This window comes from Canis lupus, chromosome 2, assembly GCF_048164855.1.
Source record: "Canis lupus baileyi chromosome 2, mCanLup2.hap1, whole genome shotgun sequence".
NCBI classification, from domain to species: domain Eukaryota; kingdom Metazoa; phylum Chordata; class Mammalia; order Carnivora; family Canidae; genus Canis; species Canis lupus.
The window spans coordinates 93,155,869-93,177,384 of record NC_132839.1 but is presented as its reverse complement, the minus strand read 5'-3'; the positions used below and the strand labels follow the sequence as shown (position 1 = coordinate 93,177,384).

Here is a 21,516-nt window from a genome sequence, read left to right as displayed (position 1 = left end):
GCCCCGGCGCCCCAGGGCGGGACGAGGGCGCCCCCGACTCCGGGCCCCGCTCGCCCCGCGGAGGGAGCCGCCCGCCGCCGCCGCCGTATTTCTCAGAGCGGGAGCGCGCGACGGGGACGGCTCCGCGGGTCTGGGGGCGGGGCCAGCGGGGCGGGGGCGGGGCCAGCGGGGCGGGGGCGGGGCCGGCGGGGCGGGGGCGGGGCCGGCGGGGCGGGGCGGGGCCAGCGGGGCGGGGCGGGGCGGCGGGTGGCGCAGGGCGGCGGCCCCCGCGGGGCAGGGACGCCTGAAGGTCGCTGCGGACGCTCCGCCCCGCGGCCCCGCCCCCGCCGCCCCCTCCCCCGGCCTCCGGGATTTCCCCGCCGCCGAGCCGCACTGCGGGGAGCGCAGGGTCGCCGCAAGGTCGAGGCCAACGGCCAGAGCCGCCCCCGCCGGCCGCGCCGGCCCCGGGACGCACCTCCCAGGACACACTGGCCTGGCTGCAGCCTCCCTGGATCCCAGGCCCCGGTTCCGGCCCCCACATCCTCGCTTGTCCTGCTGACGGGTCCTGCCCCGCGGATCTGGGCCAGCGGGTGAGGGAGGTGCTGCCCAAAGGGGAGCCGAGGGCTGCACCGAGCCCCTGAGCTGCCTGCCCCGGCTGACCCCCGGGGTCCCATCGCATCACTGCCCCCTTCTCCAGACACCGGTTAGAGCCCCCGCCTCAAGCGCGTCTGGGGACAGGTGTTCTGTGCTCGGCTGTTCCAGGTGTGCGAGGGCTTTGAGGGTCTGCTCAGCCTTGGCCCTTCCGGTGCCCCCCAACCTGGGTGTGGATGCTGGAGGGAGCGGTCCACCCAGGAAGCAGAGAAGTCGCTGCTCCCCGCTCCAGGCTCTCCCCTCCACCCCTGCCACCAATGGGCCTGGGGGTGCAACACACGGAGCAGTGACCTCAGCTGAGTCCAGAGCAGGCCCCATGACCCAGGACCCCGGGACCTTCATGAGCCACCTGCAGGGCAACACCCAGCTGACCCTAGGGCAGTGTCAGGGCGGCACAGGCTCATAGGAGGGAGGAACACAGAGGCCCCCAGCTCAGTGGGGACCCCACAGCCCCACTGACTCCACAGTCTGGGGCTGGCTGAGCGCCACACACAGAGCCCTGAGCCCGGGGTCCCAGGGTGCTGCCCGGCCCCCAAACCCCCCCATCCCTGTATGCGGTCGCCTTCTCTGGCCCTGTCCTTGCCTGTCCTGCACTCACCGCCCACACGGAGACCCCCATCCGTTCTCACAGGTGCCCAGGCCCCGGACCAGGTCTCCGACTCTCCCAGTGGAAACAGACAAGGCCAGTGACAGTCCCGGATCAGAGTGACTGGTGCCCCACGCCAGGACAGGGAGGCCGGGCAGCTGGGCAGCCCAGGGAGGGCCAGCTCTGGGCAGGTGGCCAGGACGTGAGGTGACACAGCTGCACACCACCCACCTGCCGGGTCTGCCTCTGTGGACGGGGTGGGGGGTGGGGGGGGCAATGCTGCCTTGGTAGTTGTGTCGCCGTCAGGGCCTGGAAGACCTGCAGCAGCCACGGGGAGGCGGGAGCGAGTAGCTGGGGGAGACCCGGCTGTGAGTTCAGAGGCACCCAGAGGAGGCCACAGTCCCAGGGTGTGTCCTGGGTCGGGGTACAGAGAAGGGTTCCAGGAAGCGGAAGGGAGGGGCCATGCAGCGTGCGGGGCGTGGGGGGCGCCCTAGCTGGGCCCTCCACCTGCTCCAGGGATGGCCCTCCAGGCCGGGAACCCCGATCCAAGGCACGAAGACCATATGATGCTGGGTTGCAGGCCCCGGGCATCCAGAGTCCCCTCTGCGCCCCCACGAAGTCCTGCAGATGGCAGAGGCCGCTGAGCTCAGCCTCCCGGAGGCCCCTCCTGGAGGCCCCCCGGGGTGCCCCTTAGCTCCCTCCAGGGAGGCCCAGCCCCTGCCAGTCCCATCTGGCCCCCGCGCCGCAGGGCACGTCCTGCTCCGGCTCCCACAGGCGTTCCCCCAGTCGGCCTTTGGCGTTGGGGTGGGGCCTGCCAGGGGCGCGGACCCCCGGGGGGCTGGGACGGACTTCGGTGCACCGGGGATTGCCCAGAAACTTCAAATGCAAGTGGATGCTGGGGTCCCCCTGCTGTTGGACCCCGTGAGGCCTTGGGAGGTCGTGGCAGGAGTCGTGGAGGCGAAGTGGCACGGCGGGTGTCACTCATCAGGGCCTCGTGTGCCTCCCGACACCACGGCCCCTTCCCCGCTCCCTGGGCCGCGCTGGCCGTGGGGCAGCCGCTGGGAGCGCGTCCCTGGGGCTCCGGGAACCGGGCGGGCGGTGCTGCGCTGCTCAGACCCGGCCCCACCCCGCGTGCTGGGCCACACTGCGCCCCGCCGGGGTCTGGCGATGACATGCACTTTCCACGGGTGCCCTGCCCCCACCGACAGGGGACCCCGTGTCTCACAGTCACCAGGAGGGCGGCCCCCACGACAGGAACATCCAGGCTGGGGCATCTCTAGGCCTCGGGGGGCATCTGGTCGCATCCCCCAGTTTGGGGGTGACCTCCACACAGGTGCCCGCCGGGGACGCTGGGTTCCGCTCTCTGACCAGTGGCCCCTCCCTGGAACCCGTCACATGACCACATGACCCCCACCGGGCTGCAGACCCCTGTCCTGGCTCTGCGAATGGTCGCCCAGGATGTGCTGCCCCCCGTCCCAGTCACTCTGTGCCCCAGAGGCCCCCTCCGCCCTCCAGGAAGCCCAGCAGGCCCCTATAACAGGTCCCGCTCCGCACCACACCCTGCAGCCCCTCCCGAGGCCGGGCTCAGCCCTTGGACTCCACCAGGTGCGTGACCTCCACGGGCGGGACTGCCCCCTGGGGCCCCTCAGCTGCCCTGGCACTGCCCCTGCCTGGCCGGGCTCTGTGCCCTCCCCCAGTTCACAGCCTCTCCCCAGGTGAGCCGAGAGGCCCCCAGTCCAGCCCTCCGCATCGCGGTGGGCGACCGGAGCAGGCCCCACAGTGCACGCGCTGTGTCCCCCTGCCTGGCCCCTTCTGCACCTGCCAAGTCATCACCCCCCGGCCCTCCTCTCCAGCTCCTGGGCAGGGACACAGCGCCCAGCAGGGCAGAGGCCAGGTGGCGGCCATGCAATGTGCCTGGACAGGGCCGGCCAGGGGCCCGGTGTGGGTGGGGATGTGCTGCTTGGCCGCTGTGACCTGTGGAGACGTGTGCGTCCTCAGCCTGAGGGACGGGGCGCAGCCTGTTCCCCTGGGGCAGCCGGGGGGGGGGGCCGGCGTGGGGCCCGGCCAGGGTTTGCTGCCGGGGAGGACGGCCTGTAGAGCCGGCACAGGGACGGTTGGCATTTCCTGCCCGAGGGTGGGGCCCCTGCAGCTCTGGCTCCTGGCAGGTGAGCCTGGAGCTGGGATGTGGGGCTCGCAGAGGTGCCCGGGGGCCGGGGGTACGAGGAGGGGATGGGGCAGACGCTGACCTCAGCCCTTGTGGACAGGCACCCATGGGCCGATCCCCACCCGGATCCTGTGCCCTCAACACCCCAGAGGCCCCTCGCCAGCACAGTGACTCCCGGGCAGACGGTGCGGGGGTCAGGCCCGCCAGGACACGGGGGTGAGCGCTGCTCCTGGCCACGGGGCAGGGCGGAACTGGAGCCCGCCTGCAGAGGCCCCTGCGGGCAAGGACCCCGACACCCAGGCAGGCGGTCCAGCTGAGGCTGAAGGCGTGCGGGGCCACCCTGGGGACAGAGGCGGGTGGGGGGGCACAGCTGGGTGCCCCTCCCTCCCCCGAAGGGCTTGCCCAGGGCTGGGTGGGGGCTTCCAGCTGAGTCCGTGGCCCCCGGCCTCCGCTGCCCCAAGGCCTCCTGCTGTCCCGGGGCAGCGACACAGACCTGCAGCCTGGGGCCCGGGCAGCCCTCCGTGCGGCCCTCACGCGGCGGCCAGCAAGGCGAGCGCTGAGCGAGGGGACGGCGCAGGATGGTGAGCTGCGTGCACCTGGCAAGAAGCCCGGGCCCAGACCTGCGGGGCGTACGGGGCTGCGGGGAGGCTGGCGCCCCTCCGGGGCTGGCACAGCGCTCCAGCGGTCACAGCCAAAGACCTGAACACGGGGCAGGGCAGGAATGCGGGCCACGTCCCGGGTGGGGGCCCTCATGGCGGCCACCGAGGCAGGCAGCCCGACTCCCGATGCTGCCGTTGGTCCCGACGACGGCTTCATGGGTCCTAACCATTCGCGGACAATGCGGATCAGCCTCGGAGACAGCCGTGGGCTTGGGGTGGGCCGTGGGACTCCTGCCCCCCCCGGAGCCTGCGTCCCACCCGGCGCCACCGTGCTCCGCCCCGAGCCGCGGGAGGAACAGCGCGCTCCATGGCCAGTTGAGAAGCCTGCCTGCGGCTCCCGCGCAGCTGGAGCTTGGCTGTGGCCACGCGTCGGGCCTCCTCGGGGGCCCCCGCCCCGCCCGTCCAGCATGAGTGGGCAGGCCAGGTGCCAGGCAGCAGGATTTCCTCCCCGTCCAGGCCTCCCTCACGCCCCGGGGGGCGCGCCCAGCCTCGGGTAAGAGCCTGTGTCCCTCCGTGTGCCCTGCCCTCCCGGCAGCGCGGGCGTCGGGGGCGACCTGACAGGCTGCAGGCAATGGGCTGGGGGCCCAGGAGGGCAGGGAGGGCTCCACCCTGGGGGCACGGGGATGAGGGCAGAGCCAGGGGCAGGTGGGAACCCCCAGCCCCGCGGCGCTGGCGCCCCGTAATCACTGTGTCACTGTACTCGCACCTAAGTATTTCCCGCAACGAGCACCTGCCAGGAATCAGGCGGAAACAGAACCGAAGGCTGGTTGTTTTAAGGATTTTATTCTTTTAAAAGTCATCTCCACACCCGAGTGGGGCTTGAGCTCACAGCCCTGAGATCAAGCGCCCCGGCCTCCGCCCGAGCCAGCCGGGCAGCGAGGCTGCCTCGTGCCCGGGACCGAGGACACAGTCCTGCTGCCCGTGGCCACGCCCGGCCCGTGGGCCCCACGTGGAGACTCGGATCTCAGACTGTCCGTCCTGCAGGAGCCGCAGACACAGGTGCTGGCAGGAAGGAGGGCGCGTCACCAGGCACAAAGACAACCGCCAAGCAAGGCCGGGCCCCGAGAGACCGGGTGGCGCCCGCTGTCAGGGTGGGGGGAGGGGGGAGGAGGACACACCCCCAGCGGGGCAGCGTCCCCAGGGCCCTGAGGTTGCTGTCACGGGAGAGGCATCCCCTGCAGACCTGGGGCGGGCATGGGGTCCTGGGCTGGTCCCTGACCCGAGTCCACGTACAGACAGGGACCGCGGTGGCGTCCAGGAATCGCCCCTGGCCCCTGACCGTCCTTATCACCCCCAGGTCGGGCCCTGCAGGACACAGAGCAGCCCCCATGCCGGGTGCGCAGGCTAGGAGCTCTGTGGGCTGGACGGCGGGAACCTCTGAAGGTCACCCCAAGATAGTAAATTAGGGCAAACTACGGGGGCGGGGGGGGGGCGGAGGCGGGGCGGCCAGGGCTCGGGAGGGGTCCTGGCGAGTCTGGCCTGGCGCCGGGTCTAGAGCGGCTTTGATGCAGAATCTCTGAAGCTATTTAGGCTGCTCATTATTTGTTAAAGAGCCGGAGGCTAAAAATAGCTGTGAGGGCGTCACAACCCAGGGACTCCACGCCCGGTGCCCCGTGGGAGCCATCACCTCTGCAAGGACAGACGGCGCGGCGCTCCAGGCTCAGAGCTGCCGGGGCCGGGAGGGCGCGGAGGGACCAGGCCTGGGGGCCAGGGGCAGGCGGGGTCCCACCCAGCATCCTGCCGCCACGAGACCCCCGAGGGACTGCAGGGCGGAGGCCAGAGCCCGTCCTCATGAGCCCTGGGCCGCCCGCCCGCCTGCACACCTGCACGGGTGCACACGGGCAAGTGGGGTCTGAGTGCAGGTCGGGGTGTCCAGGTCCAGGGCTGGGCTCCCGGCAGCCCCGTGCTCCTCTGCGGTGTCTGCAGGCTCGCACTCAGGCCTAACTCACCTGTGACCCAATCCCACCCAGGAGGCAGGCGGCGGGACTGGGCGTCCACACCCCCCGATGTGTCCAGAATCTTCTGGATCCTTTCCAGCACCACCCTGGACCCAGCAACCAGGGTGCACACGAGCTCTCAGAGGCCTGCCGCGCTGACCCACATCAGCCTCAGGGCAGGACCGACCAGGACGACCCCAGGACCTTGTGAAGTCACTTCTGACCAAAGCTTCGGGCCGACGTGTGCCCCCTGCCCAAGCCTACGCGCAGTGACCACGCGGGCACGGGCACTGGCTTCAACGGGCTTCTCATCAGGTGCCGCGGACGTTCTCAGCAACGGCTTCCGAAGGGCCTGTGTCCGCCCCGCCACGAGGACGTGGCCGGGTGGGGCGTGGGGACACGGCCAGCGCTGGGGCGTCCGTTCTGGCCACATGCAGGGACTGTGGGGCCCGTCCAGTGCTCGCGGGGAGGGCCGACCCCCAGACCCCGCGGCCCAGAGGGGCCCGAATCCGCAGCTCTCCAGGCAGGGCTCCCGCGCTGCCTTCCGTGGTCGGGGCTGAGAGCAGCCCGACGGTGGCACCACTGCACAGAGGGGGTCACACGGCGCCAAGACAAGCGTCATCAGAAAATAGTTTAATTATGTACAGGCGGTCGCAGGCTGATCACACACAGGGAGCGGTCGCGCACGGGGCTCAGGGCAGCCGAGCAGACACGCTCTCGAGGCGACGGCCGCTGGACAGACTGACATGAACCACAAACCGTGACAGTTACGGGGGGACGTAATCAACACGTTTCCTTTGGGACCAGAAAAAGAAAAGGAAACTCAGAGGCTTTGGAATGCTTTTTCTTCTCTGCCGGGGAGCGGCGTCTGTTCCCGACCCGAGGGCAGAGCACAGCGATCCGGGGTGGCCACACCAGCCCACGCCGTGACGGCCGCGGACGGGACCTTCGAGGTTGAGCTCAGCAGCTTCCGGCTCCATGAGCCACACGCGCAGCCTCGACCGCGACGGCTCAGAAGAGCGGCCGGGAGCCCTGGCTCTCAAACTCGGCCCACGCGTCGTTCAGCTCCATGAAGATCATCTTGGCGTACTGCTCGTAGGGCTGCCCTGCGGCCTGGGGGCCGGACCAGGGGTGCGGAGGCCTCAGACTCGCTGCCGGCAGCACCCCAGCCCAGACCCCGCCCCGCCCTGCCCCGCCCGCCCCGTGCTCACCTTGTCCGGGTGCACCACCAGCACGGCGCGGCGGTACTGCTTCTTCACCTGCCCGGGGGTCACCAGGTCGGCCATGCCCACGGGGGCCCAGCGGCTCTCGCCGTCCCACAGCACGGTGTGCAGGGTCGACAGCAGCGCGCGGATGTTCCTCTCCTTGCCCTCTGTCCACTCCAGGAGCTGTGGGACGCACGGGTGCTCAGACGGCAGACCGGGCCTCGGCCCCCTGCCCACAAGCAGCGGGCATCGTGCCGACGGCTCCACGCACCACCCACTGCGCAGAGCAAGGCTCTGACCGCGAGACACTCAGCCTAGGCACGCACCCGACGCCCAGTTTCTGTGTTGATCCCGCCCGGGCACCCCCCTGGGCCAGGCCACACACCACAGTGGCCCTCACTGCCAGCGGGTCGTTCTTTTTTTTTTTTTTTTTTTTTTAAATTTATTTATTTATGATAGTCACACAGAGAGAGAGAGAGAGGCAGAGACACAGGCAGAGGGAGAAGCAGGCTCCATGCACCGGGAGCCCGACGTGGGATTCGATCCCGGGTCTCCAGGACCGCGCCCTGGGCCAAAGGCAGGCGCCAAACCGCTGCGCCACCCAGGGATCCCCCAGCGGGTCGTTCTGAGACAGCCTGCCCCCGCTCCCCCACAGGACTCCCAGGACGTGGGCAGTCACATGACCCACGAGGCCACAGCCACTTGCAGGGAGGACCCCCCGACCCCTGGACAGAGGAGGCCAGTCACCCTCAACAGGGTCACGTCTGGCGAGTGTAGATGGCTGCGGCACTCGGCCATCACCCCATATGCAGCTGAGAAAGGAGGGAGGCGACCGCAGCCCGCACGCAGGACCAAGACCCCGTGGCATCCGGGATTGGGTGCCGCACGGGGGGCTGCTGGCCATCGCGTGTGCAGGAGCCCCCACCCCAGAGCCGGCGCCCGCCCAGCCTCACCTTCAGCTTCAGCGGGTCTGCGTCCCTCGCCTGCTCCTGCCGCCGCATCTCAGCCATGGTCCTTGGCCCCTTCCGGTCAGCCTTGGACGAGAAGCCCTGGTGGGACAGCAGGTCCTCAAAGTCGCTCTCGGACACTCTCGGCTTCTGGCCTGGGGGAGAGTGTAGGCTTGGCCACGGACACGGGGTGGGACCCCGCCCACGGTGCACATGGCGAGACCTGCCCGCACAGCGAGGGGCTGCAGGACGCTGCGCACCTCGCTAACGGGAGGCCGGAGGCAGGCCCCATGCGCACACGGCCCCCAGCCGGCCGACCTGTTTCCAGCCCAACCGCCCCTGGGAGCCAAGGACGGCTGCGTCCGTCACCTCCGGGGGTCTACCCACGTGTGGCATCCCCGTGACAAACACGGCCGCAGCCCCCGACCACAGACACGAGTGCACCCCAGGGAGCCCCGCCAGGCAAACACAGACCGGGCCGCACTGGACACTTGCCCAGGGCGGGCCGTTCGCTGGACAAATGGGCAGGACGGTGCCGTGGACACACCGTGCCCAGGAGACAGGACTCACCGAAGCTGGGGGCCCGGACCCCTCTCTCCTCTCGGCCGCCAATCACGCTCACGTTGGCAGCATAGTTAGGCCTTGGCTGCGGACAGGCCTTGGGGGGCGGCTTGGCCTGGGGGGGCCACGGGGTGCCCTGGGCCGGGGGCCGACCCGTCTGCTGCCAGGAGCTGCCGCCCGTGGGAGGGGGGGCCGTCTTGGCGCCAAAAGCCCCTGGAGCAAATCCAGCCGGTGAGCCTGGGGAGACAGTTCGCAGAGGTTAGCGCCAGAACGCCCGACAGCTGCCGCGTCCTGGGGAGCTGCTGCAGACAAGGCCCAGGCCCCGGACCACACGCGTGTCAGACACCAGGACGGGCGGCCGCCCCGGGGGCAGGGGCCGGCAGGTGCGCGCATGCGGACAAGGGCAGGCACACGGCCCCCGCACCCCCAGGATGCCCGGCTGCTTCTTCCACTGTTTATCATGAGGCAGACGCTCAGTGAGCCACACGACCGCCTCCGGGGCCCAGGCCCGGCTCACAGCCCTGCCAGCACCAGGCTGGTGGTGTGTGCACACGGTCACGTGCACAAGTTCACCGAAGCACCGCGTCAGGACACTCGGGTGCCCCCTCTCCAGCATTCTCCATTCAAGAATGTTCTAGAAACGGGATCAGAGTGGGTAAGCTTTGTGGCTGCGGCTTCTCTCAGGACCTGCTCCTTTTTACTGCTGCGTCCACACAGGCTGGGAGGACTCGGGCTGCTTCCGGTCCTGGGCAGGCACAGATCCTGGCCGCTTCTCCGAGATACACGGTCACTGTACGAGGATTTCCACTAGAACTGGCCGCTCAGTGGCCGAGTGGCCGTGCCATTTCACGTTCCCGCCAGCACTCGGGGCTGCCATGCTTCCACGGAGGCCCCGCCCCGCCCCGGGTAGCCCTCACCACGTAGCCCCAGCGCTGGGTGCCCAGCACCCTGTCCCATGTTCCAAGAGGACGGCTTTTCACCCACCCCCGTGCTCACATACTGTCTGCGCTGTCGGATGCGGAGCTCGGAAACGTTCTTCCCACCCCACAGCGTGTCCCCGTCTTGTGCGCGGTGGATCGTGGTCGAGGTGGCCGTGGCCACAGCTCCAGGGGCTGCTACGGGTCTCCCTGCGTGGGCTTCAGTCTAGGACTGCCGCTGAGCCGTGGCCATGTGAGGCCGGAGGGTCAGGGCGAGGTCACTTTCCCACCTGCAACGGCCCATCCGCGGCCATTCGGCTCCGACAGCAGGAGGTGCAGGTTTCAGCAGCCACAGGGTGAGCCCCAGGCAGGGGCTGCGGCCCCCACGCTCCTCTCCCCGCACAGAACCGTCTCAGCCACTCGGGGTTCTCTTCCCAAGAGAACACGACCATGAGCTTGTCCTGGTCTTGCCCGCAGGGACCGCGCTGAACCTGCAGACCCGCACCGTCCTCACCGGGTTGGCGCCTGCGCCCCACACTCCAGTCCCGGTGCCTTCCACCAACAGTCCTTCCCTACGCGGCTGGCGGGGCTGCTGACTGTGCCGCTGACTGCGCCCGCTGGCCGGGAAGCAGGCTCGTTCTGGAACAGACCCGCGGGGTGTGGTGTCTGAGGACGGTCTCCTGGCGGGTGGTGCTGAGTGCGCGTCCACACAAGAGCACGGGCCCGCACGTCCCTGACGGACTCCGGTCGGGTACCAGGGTACACGAGCTTCCTGAACTCACCTGGGAGACGCTGTGGGCACTGGCGTCTGTTCTTTCCACACCTGGTAGGATTCTCCAACGAAGCCCCCCCAGGACCGGGGCCTCCCTCTTTGGGAGACCTTCAAGTGCGCGTTCCTCTCCTTCGTGGCGGCGGGGACGCTCCACACCGGGCCCCGTGCTGGCCGACGGGTGCCAGACCTCAGGGTCCACTGCCTCTGTGCCTTCAGGGACGTCCCCGTGTCCTTGTGCAATCGTCCCTTTCAATCTGTCCTGGTGGAGCTCTGCCAGTTTTACGGATTTTGGAGTTTTTCTTTTCAAAGAACCACGTTTTGTTTCACCGGTTTTCTATTTCATGTGTTTTGACTCTTCATTATTTCCTTCCGTTTGCTTTGAGTTTTGCCATCTTTTCAGACACTCCAAGGGGAGGGCTCCCAATGCTGACGAGACGGCCGCGTGCACCTGGTTCAGCGCGCCGTTCTGTCTCCTGAATAACCCACTTGGTGCTGAATTCGAAGCACATGAAGACTAACGGTGACCCTACTGTTCCTGATTCCCAGTCCATGCAGTCTCGACGAAGGCCCAGAGTGCCTGGGAGAAGGGCCGGGACCGCCATGGGGACCCGCCAGCCGTGATCGCATCCAGCAACTCCAGCGCTGCGCCAACCTCACGTGCTGCTCCATCACCTGTCGAGGGCTCTGACGTCTGCTACTGGAGTCTGTTTCTCCTTCCTGCCCGTCAGCTTTCCCAGGACCCCAAGGCCATGTGACAGAGGGTCTGGGGCCCCTGTGAAGCCGAGGGCCGGACTCCATCCCAAGGATGGGTCACTCAGGACCTGAAAGGTCCTGTGCCCCCCAGCAGGACCCGAGGCCAACAGGAGGCTCTGGGCAGCCTACCCCTGGTGCGAGTGGACACACACAGGCCACAGGAAAACCCAAACTCCCAGGAACGCCCTCAGAGAGACGACGCAGCCTGAAGCGCCAGGAATGTACCAAGATGGAAACTACTGAGAGACCAAGCCCCAGGGGCTCACCCAGATGGATGCAGAACTAGCCCCAGTGTTGGGGGAGGAGGAGAGGGGGCCCTACAGACCCACACCGAGGAAGGTCCATCTCCACACCAACCCGAAGGCTCCTGGGCACCATGAGGGGCTGCGGGGAGCAGCCATGAAGCCCCGGGGAGCACTGCCACCCGCCCCGAGCAATTTGCCTTCCCAGCAGATGTCTCTAGCCTGGACGTCCACCTGCCCGCTGAGTGCCAAGGGACAAGAACCCGCTCAGATACTCATGGTCTTGATGCCCCACGTGCATCCCCAGGAGCCAGAGGCACCCCAAGGATATGTCCCCAGGAGGGTCGAGGCCAAGGGCAGCAGGCACAGGCTCTGGGGTGGGGCCATCTCGTCCATCCTGCCACCACATGAAGTCCCCGCTCTCCAGGTGGCCCACATGCGCCTGACGCCACCCAGCATTGGCGTGGCTCTCAAGCCCCCACAAGGGGGCCAGGGCCAGACAGACTGCACCCTCCTGCCACCCGGTGGGTCCTGCACATCACCTTGGAGGCCAGAACTGAGGTCACCGAGGTCAGCAAACGGGTCCAGGCTCTGAGACTTGGTCCAGCTCCCGGGGGCACTGGGGGCGGCAGGCTGGCCTCCTGCAGAGAAGAAGGGACCTGGAGAAGCGCAGAGGGTATGAGAAGGCGCGCCGGGGGCTCCTGAGGCCGCATCGGCTACTGTCTGTGCCCACGGCAGCCCTAGACGCAGCCGCACGCCAGCCTGGGACGCCTCCTTCCGGCAGCCAGCCTGTCGGTTCACGTCGCCCTGACCCTGGAGTCCCACGTCCCCACACCCGGGTGGAGTGCACGCGGGCTTCAGCACATTCCTCATGAGGGCGTGAGCTGCAGAGTAGCCTCCACGTAAGACACCGTAGCATCTGTGCGAGTCACCACCACACGGCCCACGATGACCTCACACAGGCCTTACACGCGGTGGCTCTTGCTACATAGAGAGCTCTTAGAAGTTAACTAGAAACCGCTAAATCCCAAGGGTGTCCGGTGGCTCAGGCGGTTAAGCGTGCGACCCTTGGTCTCGACTCAGGTTGTGATCTCAGGGTCATGAGATTGAGCCCCACACCCGGCCCTGAGCTCAGGGGGGTCTGCTGGAGACTCTCTCCCCCTCTCTGTCTGCCCCTCCCACTAAAAAATACACACAAGTAACACCTTTAAAAAAACTGAACTCCCTCTGTAAAAAAATACAAGTAACTAAAAACACGCAAAATAACAGCTGACCTCATTCCTCCTGAAAAAATGCAAATGAAAAGACAGTATCTGTACGTCAGCGTTGGGCCCTGGGGAGAGCCTCAGGCTGGGGGCTGCCCCCGGGCAAACACGTCCGAGAGCAGTACCCCGGGGCACACGGCGCACAGGCCTTCCACGGCACTCCCTCCCGGGGCGCTCCCAAGGGGGGAAGGAAGGGCCTGGCCCTGAGACCCAGCCGTGGCACAGACGAACCACAGGACAGGGGACCCCTCGCAGCCCACACTCCTCCGGCAGTGGGATCCCTGGCATGTCACACATGACACACACACGCACGCGCGCCAGGCCCTGGCAGAGGCCTGCTCGAGAACCCGCCTCCACGGGGCTGGGCTCGTACCTTCTGCAGCAGCTGCGGGGGCCGGCGCCTCGGCCCAGGCCTCCCACCCCCCCAGCAGATCCGGGTGGCTGGTGGAGGCCGTCATCTTGCCAGGCTCTGCTGGTAGATCTCCTGCAAAGACAGCAGCACTGCCTGGGTGTCCTCTGTGGGAAGCTGGGAGGGCACCCGCTGCCCCCAGGGGCTACACTGCGCTCCAACCACACTGATCCACTCCCTTTGCCCCCAGGGGCCCGAGGGTGTGTCACGTGACCACTGAACGGACCAACTGAAGAGGGCGGCAGCAAAGAGAGCCGCTGTTCATAAAGCAACAACCGTCCACACGTCTAAGAGCTCCCCATGCCGAGGCCAGCCACACGGATCGAGGCTGCGTGCCAGTGTCCCCAGAAACCTCCTTCTGCCCTCCTGAAACCCAGCGGAGTGCCCAGGGCAGACGCTGAGCCCACTGCAGGAGGCTTACCCAGGTGCAGGAAGTCGGTGCTGCAGGCGGGCGGTGGGGCGCTGTGGGTGGACGGGAAGGACGCAGGCGCGGCGGCAGGAGATTCCGAATGAAGAAATTCACCGAACAGGTCAGGCTGGGAGCACGGCTGGGTGTTGGGCCCAGATGGCAGCAGGAGAGGGTCAAAGGGGTCGGCTGCAGGAGGACACCCAACAAGCGGGGAGGTGAGGCTCTGCTAGGCGTCTCCCGACAGCATCAGCTGCCAAGCGAGCAGGGCCCGCCGGCGCCAGGGCCTCTCAGACCCGGTGCAGGCAGAGGCCGCCCAGGAGGGACGGGGTGGCAGTTCCTGGGGCGGGAGGGGCCTCGGGAGCCCGCCCTGCAGAGTAGTAGCCTCCTCCAGCACGCCGGGCTGGGCTGCGCCTCCAGCGGGTGAGGGTGGCCGAGGGGCCAGGCTGACCCCACCCCGACTGTCCTCAGCAGACCCTCCCGGGGAACCCTGACAGCAAGGCCACACCACCGCTCGCCCCGCTGGACACTGGACGGACAAACGTACCAGCTGGCCCCTCGCGGGGCGGGCTCTGTGCGCTCGAGGAGGGGGCTGGGCTTGCGAAGAGGAGGGGAGCCTCTCCACCCAGCAGGTCACCCGGGGGCACCTCCGGAGCAGCGTCAGGGCCCCCCAGGAGGCGGCTGAGCAGGTCGGCGGTGCTGGGGGCTGCCCCACTGGCCTGCACAGGGGGGGCCAGCCCAGCCTCGGCATGCAGCCCTAGGAGGTCGACACTGTCCTCCTGCCGTGTGGGCTCCTGCGGTGTGGCCGGCGTGGCCCCATCAAAAATCAAATCTCGCTCTGGCAGCCTCGCCGCTGGCCCTGGTGTGTCCTCATCCGCAGCATCCCTGCTCTCGGTGGATGGTGTGGCTGCTTCCTCGTCCGAAGGCTCACTCCCACCTGCATCCTCGGCCAGGGTTGATAGGTTCTCCTTGGCAAAGTGACTTTCTGGACTCGTCTCTGTATCTTTCTCCTCTGAAAAGCACAGCAAACAGGACAGCGGGGTGAGGCGACGTCGGAAGCCCCAGAGCGGAGGATCTAAACGGCCGAGCAGGGTGGAGGCGTTCAGGCCCAAGGGGCGACGACACGCAGGTGAGCCTCGGCAGCCAGCACTTCCCACAGATGCCGTCCCGGCCTGAATGGCTGTGGCAGCTGCTCCCAGAGCAAGATCCCCAGAGGTGCCCACACCCACCGTGCCAATCCAGCGTGTGGAGGAAGTGGCTGGTGTCAGTGCCGCTGCTCTGTGGTGAATCAGACTCTGTGGGCTCTGCGTCCAGGGACCCTGCCTCGGCGTCGTACTGAGCGGTGGAGCCGGGCTGCCTGGGGAGCTCCGGCTTCCCTGCCGAGGAGAAGGCCATGTCAGAAGCCCAGCCCAGGCTGCCGCACCGCCCGCAGCAGCCAGCAAGGGGGCCCCGGCCTGGGCTGCAAAGTGCCTGGTGCAGGGGCAGGCCACACGCCCAGGTCCCCACACTGGGAATCTGTCCTGACGACCAGGGTGTCCAGGCTGCGAGCAGCAGCCAGTGCCAGCTCGGAGGCTGCCCCACGCGCACACCCCACACCCACGGGCACACCCCACGGGCACACCCCACAGACTCACCCCACGCGCACACCCCACACCACATGGGCACACGCTGCAGGCACACCCCACACCACACACCCCGCAGGCACACCGTACAGGCACACAGCATGTGCCCACCCCACGCACACACGCCATGCATGCGCACACCCCACGTGCACTCCCCATGCCACACATGCACACCCCGCAGGCACACTACAGGCACACACCACATGCACACCCCATGGACAGACACTCAGCTGTCCTCACGTAAGAGAACATGAAGTCTGCAAACCAAGAACCAGGGACCATGAGCCCTGCCCCCCACGGGTGGCTGGTACCCCTTTCCCTAACTGCTCAGAAGATGACCAACCTTGAGCAAGACTCCACCCCCTGTGCCTTGCAGGCTCAGAACAGAGCCTTGACTTCTTCCAGGTGCATTTAAAACAGATGTGCAACCAGAAAATGAGCCCTCTGACCACGCAAGAGATGCCAACCGGACCCTCCCAGTGGGGCCCAGATGACTCCTCAGGGCAGGGGCTACCCGGGGTCCTGGGTGGGGTGGGAGCAGCCATGCTGTGTGAACCCCAGGAAATGCGAGCACATGAGGCTTGAAAGCTGATGTCAGGGACGGTCCCACGGGGGGCTCTGGGCCTCCCTATGCCCTGTGCGTGACCAACACGGGAATGGGGGCAAGTTCGCCCCCGACAGTGTCTGGTGATGGCAGCAGATGTCAGAACAGCATCGCCTGCCGTGTACCTGAAATTCACGGATCTCACCAAATTTAGACAGAATGTCTTGCTGCTCCTCTCGGCTGGAAAACAGGATTTTGGGGTTGAGCCCCCTCATGCTGGTGCTCTCCCAGGGTGGGGCCTCCCGGCTGGGCCTGTCTCTGGGCTCCACCTCCACCTCCACGTTCACTTGGAATAAATCTGGGTATTTCTCCTGAATGTCACACGCATCAAGGTCATACCTGCAGTTGGAGGCCAGACGCCAGTTAGTTTAGGAAGGACCTTCGTGAGTCCGTCACCCCACGTTAACCAGAAGAATGAGCGCAAGCGGCAGGTGTGCTCACAGGGCAGGCACACTGGCAGGGACGCTGCCCCTCTGGCAGAGGAGCACTGGTGGCCCTCACCCCTCATGGCCCGGGATCTAGATCGGGCACTCGGGGGTCTTAAATGCATGTTTCTATAAAACGACGCAGTCCACCCTGGCAAAATTCCCCAACTCTTCACAGGTACCCACAAAACCAAGGCCTCCAGGGCACAGTGCAGAAGGGGAGTGGCCAGGGACGGCAGCAGAGACAGGACAAGGAAAAGGCATGTGCAAGACGACACCTGGCTTATCCCTGGCACCAAGCATTTCCAAGGCGCCACCTGCGGGGCTGGCGGTGGGGGCTGTGGCCACCAGGTCCCTGAAGCTGATTCTGGGGTCTATACCTCTCCAGGGATTCCAGTATTTTCCCCTCGTGTCCCCTAAAGCTATCTCTGGTAACATTCTCACATGTTGACAAGCCCTGTTCCCAGCCGGGCAGCAGGCTCCCAGCCTTGGTCTTTGAGCCCACCTAACGTCTCTGGGTGTGACTTATTGTTTCAAAAGGGGCAGCGGGCCCTGAGTGACCCAAGCTCTGGAAGGAGGGGCCCTTGGTGCTCTGTGACGTCCACGTAGCACCTATGATCCGGGCAGCAGGGCCGCAGACTTGGGGGCGGATGTGGTCAGTGTGGGTGGAAAAGCCTAGCACTTTGATCTTACTTCCGTGGACTCTAAGAAATAAAGTCAGCGAGCATGCGTGACCCTGACATGTAACAACCACTGGTTTCAGTCCTTCCCGCTCCTCCAAAGACAAAACTACCTTTGCACAAGGGGAGGAAACACAACAGAGCAGGTGTGCTGGCAAAAACAGCCTCAGCCCAAAGCTGCTGCTCCTCCACGTGCCACACGCCTTCCTCAGGCTACAGCGCCCTCTGCCCAGCTCGGGGGCCACTGTGCACTTTCCTCCTCCCTAGGTCGGGCACCCGCAACAAGCAGACGACGCAGGCCACCACGCCACCAGGCGGGAGCGGCTCCCGTGGGAACCACAGCAGGAAGCCCAGAGGCAGCCACGTCGTTAAGGGGGAGTGCAGCAGCCGGCCAGGACCAGCGGAGGCGTAGACCCCCAACCACAAGGAAGGAGCGAGGCAGGGGTCCACACAAAGGAGCACATGACCTCTGCAGGCTCAGCTCCACGAGCAACAGGGCCTTGGGGGCAGCTCTGGGCAGCACGCTGGTGCCCACCCATCCCCACCCCCGTCCTGGTTGGTCCCTAAGGACGGCCTCTGGGGCCGGGCCTGCCCAGCTCACCCAGCAGGCCAGTGAGGAAACAATGAGGGTCTGTGAACACGGCCATGACCTCCATGACCCCGCCCTGCATTTCAGGAGGCACAGCCCAGGGGTGGACAGGTGTGGGTGGAAACACAAATGCTGCCGTGTGTCACGGACTGCAATCCTGTCCACCAGGGCACACTGGGGACCCTCCCTCGGTGACAGGAGGTCTCAGTGAAGACAGCCCCGCTCCAAGTTCTTTCCTCAAGCCGTCCTGCGTCAACCGCCTCTCTGCAAAGGGGTCCTGCCCACAGAAGACGCGTTCCTGCTCAATCACGTAACTCGACAACTTTCTCACCTGATAGCCATTTTTGGAGGCATCACACACACAGTAACATACGGACCTAAGTGCACAGCTCGGTCAAGTTCTGTGCTTGCGTACCAGGACGTTGTGGAAAAAAATGCCCTCTCCAGCCCCGACATAGGTCCCCATGTCTCTCCACGCCAGACTCTCAGAGGAAGCCACTCCCTGGTCCACCAGAGGTCAGAGCTGGGTCCTCCCCAGTCCTCATATTCCCCTTATTTACTGGGTAGGAAACAGGCACAGGGTCTGCAGAATTCAAATCCTGGGCAGCTACAGGCAGTAGTCTCCAGAGCTGCTCCATTAGCTCTCCTCTCGCCCTGGAACGACGCTTCTGTTTGGGGGTGGGGTGGGGGGGTGTGGAGGGGTGTGTGTGTGCACGCCACAAGGGGAAAGAACATCAGCTGGAATCAAAACACCCCCGGGGCCATCCGGGTGTCACAGCTGGTCAGCGTCCAATTCTTGGTTTTGGCTCAGGTCTGAATCTCAGGGTCGTGAGGTCACAGGCTCGTGCTGGGCAGGGAGTCTGCTGGAGACTCTCTCCCCCTCCCTCTGTTCAAGATGCCTGCCTAGCACTTGTCCCGCTGCCTGAGCCCCCGGCCTCAAACCTTTTTATTTTTTTTTAAAGATTTATTTATTTATTGACTTACTTATTCAGAGAGAGAGAAAGAGAGACAGAGACAGAGAGAGAAAGAGGGGAAAGCAGGCTCCATGCAGGAAGCCTGACATGGGTCTCGATCCCGGGACTCCAGGATCACGCCCCGGGCTGCAGGCGGTGCTAAATTGCTGCGCCACCAGGACTGCCCCCCTCGGCCTCAAACCTAAGCTGTGCAATACCACCGAGCGCTGGGGGGAGGTGTGTGTGCTAGGCCCTGACGAGTTATTCTAACCTGCTAACGGACCTGGGAACACGGTAAGTTAAAGAGCCCCAGCTAGGTCAGGATGCTTATCCCTGGCTCTAAGTATTTCTGATGTCTCTAACCCCAGATGGTGAACTCGTCTTCATCACCCAGACCTCAGCCTAGCAGAGCACTCTGCCATCCTCGGGACTCGGCATGTTAACAAGCAATGGACACCTGTTCGCCTGGTTAAACCACATCCAGGGCACAAGTGGCTGCGCTCTAACGGGAAACGCCGCAGGCCAGTCCCAGCTCACGGAGGGGCACGCTGGTAGCCACCACGGCCCAGCGGAGGCACCACATGCTGGGCACTGGGCACACTCAGAGGTGGGGAAAGACCAACTGAGTTCAGTGCGGCGACCCAGCCACGCACGAACCACAGCACCCGGCCAGTGTCCAGTGCACGGCAGGTGGGCACGATGCACCTGACCCTCCCGACCTCTCCCACGTGCAACACCCACATACTTTGCAAACTTCACAGTAGTCGCATTCCGAGGCACAAACCCCGTGTGGAACTGGACCTGGAACATCTTCATGGATGCCACCTGCAGAGAGAAAGCAGACGGGAGACCCTCAAGCTGGGAAGGGAACACCAGACGGTCACGCGGCACACAGACGCCTCACAGCTGACGGCTGAGTCGTGCACCGCTCCAGGTGCTGCAGACACACAGATGGTGAGACAGCACCCCCCAACGTCGGCTTCTCCAGGTCTGAGGTCGGGCAGCAGACAGCACCCAGTGGTGTGGGGAGCTCCAGGTGTTTCAGGCTAAAATCCTCACTGCCTCGCGCCCCACAAGGTGGTTCTCACTGGACACTGGGCCAGGGACCCTCCTCCAGAACCCACGGTGACAGCCCAGGGTGGCCCGAGCACCCACGTACCTTGGCCTGCAGTCTTCCTCCCAGGGTGGACCTGGCGTGGTAGATGACAATGAGCACGTCCCCTTGCACTGTTATGCCCAGGGGAATGACTGCTTTGCCATCCTCGATTCTGAAATCCCTAAAGAGCAGAATGACGAGAAAAGGTTCACTGAAGTCACAAACAGCTTCCGGAGAAGGGTGGCCTGGAAGGCGGAGGTGCTCGGGCAACCACTTCGACCTCCCTAGAGCACCAACACTTGGATCCACACGTTCTTATTCTGCTGGTTTTGCTACCAAATTACTCTGGGAAGGGGTGTTGCTCCGGGAACACCTAAGAAGCTACTCGCCGGCACGCTGGTCACGGGAACCTCCCACGCCTGGCGCCTGCCGCCTGGCCCTGGGGTGGGCCTCGACACCCGTCCAAAGCCCTGGAAGACGTTCTCCTTACGAGCCTCCCAAGGAGGGAGGGTGAGTGAATCCGACAGCTGTGGCGCCGGGAAGGCCCCGAGCTCACCTCATCTTGTCGTACTCCTGAGACGTGGTAGTCACGCGCTCATCCCCCACGTAGACCTCGCAGAAGGGCCTGCAGCCGTTTCTCTGCTTGCTGAACAGGGGCACGGGTGTCATGACCACGGCTTTCACCAGGATGGGCTTGCTATGGGGTGTGATGGGCTCCTCGGCCACCATGTCACACATGTACTCGATGTACCTGCAGGGGCCAGAGGCACGCCATGTCACCCGCCTGCCGCCGCCCCAAGGCCCCGGCCAGCTCACCCCGGCCCCCGACACACCAGGACTCAGTGGGACGGTGTCCGTGGAGCAGTCTACTCTAGTTTCATCTCACAGATCTCATGTGATTTTCATTCAGTTTAAAATATTTTTAAACTTCCCTTGAGACTTTTTCTTTGACTCCCAGTAATACAGAAGCGGATAAATGTTGAAAACCTTAAGGATCTTTCCAGCTATCCATCTTTTCAGTTTGAAAGCCACCTCCACATGCCACATGGGGCTCAAACTCACGACCCTGAGTGAGAGCTGCATGCTCCCGATGCAGCCGGCCAGGCGCTTGCTTGTCTGTTACCCGTTTCTGGTGAGATCCTATCACGAACACACTTTGCACGACTGCTGCCCTGCATGTGCTGCAGCTTCATGGCCCAGGACGCGACCTTCCTTACCGAATGGTCCACGAGCACTCAAAAGGAACGAGTGTTTTCTGGTTGCTGGGAGGAAGGCCTAGAGACGTCGTCCGGAGGGTCCCCTGCAGCGCTCCGTCCGCTGCCGAGGAAGGAATGCAGGTGGCTACACTACCATCTCCCTTTCAATTGTGTTTTCTGCTCACAAACCTGGGATCTTCTCTCACTGTCTCGCTCCTCTAGCTCTCCCGGTGGTTTTCTCAGCACCCGCATGGGCACACATCAGGCATCTGTCCCTGCTCTTGTGTGACGCCCGTCCCCTTGAGATGGGGAAGGAGTGGTGACCGGCTTCCACGCGGCAGGAGGGAAGGGCGCTGCATCACGCTGCATCGCGCCAGCAGACCTGCTGGGGGACGCCTCTCCTCAACGTGCTCACAGCACAAGGTCGAGATGTCCACACCCCATCACAGCAGCGAATCCCACCACAGCCTGAGTGAGCCCGGAAGCGGTGTGCAAGGGAGCAGCACACTGCTGGGTGAGGCTCACACCACCACACGGTCTGACTGCATCTCAACGGCAGCCATAGGGTGCGAGCATGGACTTCTGCCCCACAGCAACCAAGAAGCGCGGGTGGGCTGCGCAAGCCGCTACCGTGGTGACGACCCGGGCAGCACCCAGACCGCCCGCTCCATGGGACAGCAGGAGCGAGCTCTTCCAGACGGGCACCGCTGGGCCCTGCGCTTTCCCAGGGTCACGATCCTCCCGTGAACCGGCCCTCAGAGACCACACTTGCGCGCCTGCAGCGGTGGCCGGCCTCTACTGCACTGTCTTGCTGTTTCCTGTTCCTCGTCGTTCTTCCTTGGTCTTTCCTTGCAGGAAGTGAGATTCTTAACGACCTCGCCGACGTCCCGTGCTGACT

At 65.5% G+C, this 21,516-nt stretch overlaps 2 protein-coding genes and 1 long non-coding RNA gene across 21 annotated transcripts in view; 2 read left to right on the top strand and 1 right to left on the bottom strand.

The window, feature by feature from the left end:
- Positions 1-342: 342 nt before the first annotated feature.
- Positions 343-7,592, top strand: LOC140623583 (uncharacterized). Of its 6 annotated transcripts, XM_072810035.1 has the most exons (6): positions 345-569; positions 1,262-1,423; positions 3,481-4,532; positions 4,836-5,038; positions 5,337-5,436; positions 6,077-7,592. In XM_072810035.1, the coding sequence occupies exons 3-6, from the start codon at positions 4,102-4,104 to the stop codon at positions 6,534-6,536; spliced, it is 1,194 nt and encodes a 397-aa protein (XP_072666136.1). In that variant the 5' UTR covers positions 345-569; positions 1,262-1,423; positions 3,481-4,101; the 3' UTR covers positions 6,537-7,592. The 6 variants fall into 6 exon arrangements, 3 of the variants coding, with proteins under 3 accessions (XP_072666136.1, XP_072666134.1, XP_072666143.1); XR_012023162.1 differs by having other exon boundaries at positions 343-569; positions 1,262-4,532; positions 4,751-5,038; positions 5,337-5,422; XR_012023158.1 differs by having other exon boundaries at positions 343-569; positions 1,262-4,532; positions 4,751-5,038.
- The window catches only part of GAK (cyclin G associated kinase), a 55,455-nt gene continuing 40,533 nt past the window's right edge, over positions 6,595-21,516 (bottom strand). For 13 of the 14 annotated variants that reach the window (XM_072809948.1, XM_072809980.1, XM_072809965.1 and 10 more), the window contains 13 exons: positions 19,979-20,173; positions 19,486-19,603; positions 19,072-19,151; positions 15,825-16,018; positions 14,683-14,829; positions 14,001-14,465; positions 13,469-13,642; positions 13,012-13,122; positions 11,916-12,032; positions 8,699-8,926; positions 8,135-8,283; positions 7,188-7,364; positions 6,595-7,089 (listed from right to left, as the gene is read on the bottom strand). In XM_072809948.1, the coding sequence (XP_072666049.1) occupies positions 6,988-7,089; positions 7,188-7,364; positions 8,135-8,283; positions 8,699-8,926; positions 11,916-12,032; positions 13,012-13,122; positions 13,469-13,642; positions 14,001-14,465; positions 14,683-14,829; positions 15,825-16,018; positions 19,072-19,151; positions 19,486-19,603; positions 19,979-20,173 (2,257 nt within the window). In that variant the 3' untranslated portion in view covers positions 6,595-6,987. The remainder of the gene's footprint in view (positions 7,090-7,187; positions 7,365-8,134; positions 8,284-8,698; positions 8,927-11,915; positions 12,033-13,011; positions 13,123-13,468; positions 13,643-14,000; positions 14,466-14,682; positions 14,830-15,824; positions 16,019-19,071; positions 19,152-19,485; positions 19,604-19,978; positions 20,174-21,516) is intronic. The other variant, XM_072809944.1, reaches the window with a different exon arrangement.
- On the top strand, positions 17,268-20,133 carry LOC140623658 (uncharacterized). Its single transcript, XR_012023201.1, has 2 exons — positions 17,268-17,889; positions 18,695-20,133. It is a non-coding gene; the product is annotated as an uncharacterized lncRNA (long non-coding RNA).